The sequence below is a fragment of the Delphinapterus leucas genome, chromosome 16 (assembly GCF_059928025.1).
Source record: "Delphinapterus leucas isolate spDelLeu-1000000601 "Yukka" chromosome 16, BTC_Dleu_Yukka2, whole genome shotgun sequence".
In the NCBI taxonomy this organism is placed as follows: Eukaryota; Metazoa; Chordata; class Mammalia; order Artiodactyla; family Monodontidae; genus Delphinapterus; species Delphinapterus leucas.
The window spans coordinates 55,497,804-55,502,273 of record NC_143144.1 but is presented as its reverse complement, the minus strand read 5'-3'; the positions used below and the strand labels follow the sequence as shown (position 1 = coordinate 55,502,273).

The 4,470-nt window shown below is 43.6% G+C and overlaps 2 protein-coding genes across 9 annotated transcripts in view; one reads left to right on the top strand and one right to left on the bottom strand.

The window, feature by feature from the left end:
• The window catches only part of ENTPD1 (ectonucleoside triphosphate diphosphohydrolase 1), a 111,651-nt gene extending 108,194 nt beyond the window's left edge, over positions 1-3,457 (bottom strand). Inside the window, exon 1 of the mRNA XM_022569240.2 lies at positions 3,349-3,457. The gene's annotated coding sequence lies outside the window, so the exon portion shown is untranslated. The remainder of the gene's footprint in view (positions 1-3,348) is intronic.
• A 33-nt stretch (positions 3,458-3,490) lies between these two features.
• Positions 3,491-4,470, top strand: part of TCTN3 (tectonic family member 3) — a 33,032-nt gene continuing 32,052 nt past the window's right edge. For 2 of the 8 annotated variants that reach the window (XR_016387990.1, XM_022569241.2), the window contains exons 1-2: positions 3,496-4,012; positions 4,184-4,307. Coding sequence is in view for 7 of the 8 variants with exons in the window: in XM_022569241.2 (XP_022424949.1) it covers positions 3,778-4,012; positions 4,184-4,307 (359 nt within the window). In the remaining variant the exon portion in view is untranslated. Of the gene's footprint in view, positions 4,088-4,183; positions 4,308-4,470 lie in introns of all 8 variants that reach the window. The other 6 variants (XM_089897277.1, XM_089897276.1, XM_089897281.1 and 3 more) reach the window with 6 other exon arrangements.

Genomic DNA, 4,470 nt, shown 5'->3' with positions numbered 1-4,470 from the left:
CCATTGCTCTTAATTTATTCCTGCATTTCTGTGCTTCCATCTGGGATCATTTTTCCTTGAGCCTGAATAACTCCCTTTAACAATTCTTTGTGTGGGTCTGTAACAAAAAAGTTTTTTTTCTCAATTTTCATTTTCTAAACACATTTGTATCTTCATTTTGAAGTCTATTTTGCTGGGTATAGATTTCTAGGTTAACTTCTTTCAAAACATTATTCCACTTTTCATGGATTTCCTTATTTCTGTTAAAAAGTCAGGTGTGAGTCTTATTATTGCTCTTTTGAAAGTAATATGTCCTTTTTAAACTATATTTTTGGTAGATCTGTGGAGGAGGGAATGTTGGGTGTGCAGCTTGATAAAGGGAGTTGATACCAGTCTTCAAGATGTGGGGCCTCTCTCTCTTCCCCCTAGTTGTCAAAAGCCATCAGGGCCCTGTCCTATCTTTTTAACAAAAGTGCCTACATGACTGTCCCTGCCTTCTTTAGGAGCAAGTTCTTCGATCCACTGCTTTCACATGGAAGCAAGGTTGAGAGGCTGACCTATCTGACTCTTCCTACAGTGGTACCTCAATCAATAACTCAATTGTCCAAGGGCCCTACAGATATCAATAGCTTCTTTCTGTGTGCTTAGAACACCCCCAAGAGCCACTCCTACTTCTATATTAAGCCTCTGTTTATGCAACTTTTGTTTGTCCAACTATATTCCAGTCCCATTGGCCTTCTTTTTTCAAAGATTGTCATAATATCTGGGCCATTGAGAGCACTCCTTCATGTTTTTCAATATCAACGTATGTGCATGGATGCATATGAGAGGGTGTATTCATCTAACTTTCCTGTAATTTTTAGAGATTTTCTAAAGAGGGGAGGAGTCAGGAGAGGCTAGAACTTGTTCTCAGTCTGCCATCTTGATTCAACCTCTTGGTTAAATTTCTAAGCACATATTGAACTCTTTTAGTACCAAACACAGACAGCTGCTAGTATCATATGATCTTTTTTGGAAATCTCTGCTTCTGAGGTGATATCATATTAAGCTATTTCAATTTAAGACTCAATCCCCATGTTGAAATTGGCATCTGCATGACACATGTGAATAAGTTTCATTGTCATTCCTCAAAATTATCTTCCAGATTTTAATACCTCAAAAGACCTGAGAGTTCCACATTACAGAGATTCCCAAAAACATATCACAACAAAATATAAATAATATTTTTGCTCAACTATAACAAAAAAGAGTATTTAAAAAATATATAAAGTGCTAAAATTCAAAAATAAGAAAAAGCAACTCAGTAATCTTGAAATGTTATTTCCCTACACTCAACCCTGAAATTACTTCAATCAACAGGCTCTTTTGCCAACACTAATAAATTCATTAATAACTTATCATTGATTTACCACTGATTGAGAATTAAAGAGTAAAATGCAAACTTGGAAATCTAAAATGGTCTCCAATTGGTTTACAATAGAAATTTTATATAAATAAATGCAATCCTGAAATCATATAAACACTAAATATTCATAGCAGCTAAATCTAAAGAGTTCAACAAAACAATCTTTTAAAAAATATTTAATGCATACCTAACATGTCCTAGGCACTGTTCTAGGCAGGGGATACAAACAGTGAACAAAACAGACAAAACCCTCTGCTTTGTGGAGCTTATATTCTGATAAATGCATATAATTTGAATAATATGAACGTGGCCTTTTCCTACAGAAATTACTAAAAAGGTAGATAAATATTTTATGCCCAAACACAAATATAGATAGCTCTTATAGCAGTCCAACACACAATCACATAAAAAGATTTTGAGAACGTTTATAACACAGAGATACATTTAGCCACTGACTTCAAAACAACAGAATATCAATATCTTGTCAGAGAATGTGAGCAAGGTCAGGTGCCCTAAAATTTATCTGCCTAAGCGATTCACTTGGAAAAGAAGGTATTAGCTAGGTTTTGGTAAGGGTATTAGATGTTAGGTAACTCTTAACAGATCTTAATTTATATCCCCAACCAAGCAATTGAAATAATCCAGATATCAGGACTGTGCAGATTGACAAAAACAGTGAGTCTAGCAGGAACAAGATTTTGATATCCTAGAGTTGTACTATCCAATATGCTAAATACGAGTCATGTGTGGTTAACTTTGAATTAATTAAAATTTTAAAAGTCAGCTCCTCAGTCACATTAGCCACACGTCAAGTGCGCAGCAGCCACATATAGCCTGTAGCTGCAATACTGAACAGTGTACATACAGAACACTTCCCACACTGCAGAAAGTTCTATTGGACAGTACTGTTCTAGGGAATCAGAAGAGGCACACGACTCCTGGGAAAAAACAAAACTTTCTAAAGAGGGCGACAAAAAGTGGCAATTTAAGGAATTCCTTGGCAGTCCAGTGGTTAGGACTTGGCATGCTCAGTGGCAGGGGTCTGGGTTTGATCCTTGATCGGGGAATCGGGGAACTAAGGTCCCTCAAGCCCCGCGGGGCAGCCAAAAAGAAAAAAAAAGAAGTGGCGATTTATAATAATAGCAAAAAATAAGTTTTCTTCTCCGTCCCTTGGCTATTTTTTAAATTTAAAGAAGTTCTCAGTGTGACCGTCAGTGTGATTTCCTCCCTAAGATTATCCTTTAGAAAAAGATTCTCAGACCTCCCTGGTGGCGCAGTGGTTAAGAATCCGCCTGCCAGTGCAGGGGACATGGGTTCGAGCCCTGGTCCGGGAAGATCCCACATGCTGCGGAGCAACTAAGCCCGTGCGCCACAACTACTGAGCCTGAGAGCTAAAGCTACTGAGGCCTGGGCGCCTAGAGCCCGTGCTCCACCACAAGAAAAAAGCCACCGCAATGAGAAGCCTGCGCACCGCAACGAAGAGTAGACCCCGCTCGGCGTAACTAGAGAAAGCCCATGCGCAGCAACGAAGACACAACGCAGCCAAAACTAAAATAAACAACAAAAAATTTCGCCTGCCAATGTAGGGGACACGGGTTCGAGCCCTGGTCCAGGAAGATCCCACATGCTGCGGGGTAACTAAGCTCGTGCGCCACAACTACTGGGCCTGCAATCTAGAGCCCACGAGCCAAAACTACTGAGCCTGTGTGCCACAACTACTGAAGCCCGCGTGCCTAGAGCCCATGCTCCGCAACGAGAAGCCACCGCAATGAGAAGCCCACGCATGGCAAGGAGGAGTAGCCCCCGCTCCCCTGCTTGCTGCAACTAGAGAAAGCCCCCACGCAGCAATCTAGGGCCAATGCAGCCAAATAAGTAAATAATAAAATTTTAAATAAATAAAACGAGATCTCTAAAAATGGGCTCATACTTAAAAAAAAGAAAGAAAGAAAGGAAAGGATTCTCACCGTTAGAATCCGGAGTGAAAAAGATACGCAATTCTAGTTGCAGCCTCTGAGGCTTCCCTCTATCAAGGAAGGGCTCTACCCTCTGGGCCGCGAAGTCTGCGCACACTGGGCATTGGGCTGAACTCCTACTGCCACTCAGCGGAGAGGAGAGACAAGGGCTCCTTTGCCAGTTTGGCGGTTGCCGAGCGACGGAGACAGTGCCGGGTTTGGCCTAAGGAGGAGGGCGCAGACTGAAAGATGCTGAAGGATCTGTAACAACGCCGCCTTCTATTGGCTGAAGAGCGCTCGGCCATTGCCATGAGCCAATGAGCAGACGCATACGGATGACGTCAGACGACATGCGACTCCTCCCACCCACTCTCTAGCGACGCGTCTAGAGACCACCGAAACCCACCTCAAACCATTTGGTGGAGACGTCTGTATTACTGCATGTTTACCTCGCAGCTCGCGCTGCTGTATGTGTTCTTCCTGATGGTCCCCGAGGGCGTCCGGCCTCAGCCATCTCCGTCCCCGTCTGGGGCAGTGTCCACCCAATCGGACCTGGGGCCAAGGACGCAGGGCGAGACCCTTCAATCCTCCTCGGAGGTGCCTGGCGTCTCTACAGTGAGTCCTACTGTCGTGACTCCCTCGGCGCCTGGGAATAGGACCGTGGATCTCTTCCCAGGTGAGGGGAGAGGATGCGGGATTGGAAACTGCTGACTTAGATCCAAATTCTGTGAACAAAGTGAATTCCCATAAAGTAAGGAGTGGGGCTGTTGGCAGAAGGGGAATTAACACTTGGAAGAGTTTGGGGATGCACACCCCATTTGCTCTGCTTTATGTTGTACTTTTATAGTCTTACCGATTTGTGTCTGTGACTTGACTCCCGGTGCCTGCGATATGAATTGCTGCTGCGACAGGGACTGCTATCTGCTCCATCCCAGGACAGTTTTCTCCTTCTGCCTTCCAGGCAGCGTGAGGTGAGCTGCGATGCTCAGGTTGAATCCTAAAGGGGATTGGGGCAATAGAATAAGTAACATTTGGAAGTAGGAAGAGTTAGCCTTCGTGCCTCCCATCCCCACTTCCACTCCTGGGAATGGAACTACCTTGGTTTTTCCCAGGAGAGCCGTTCCACTTATGGTG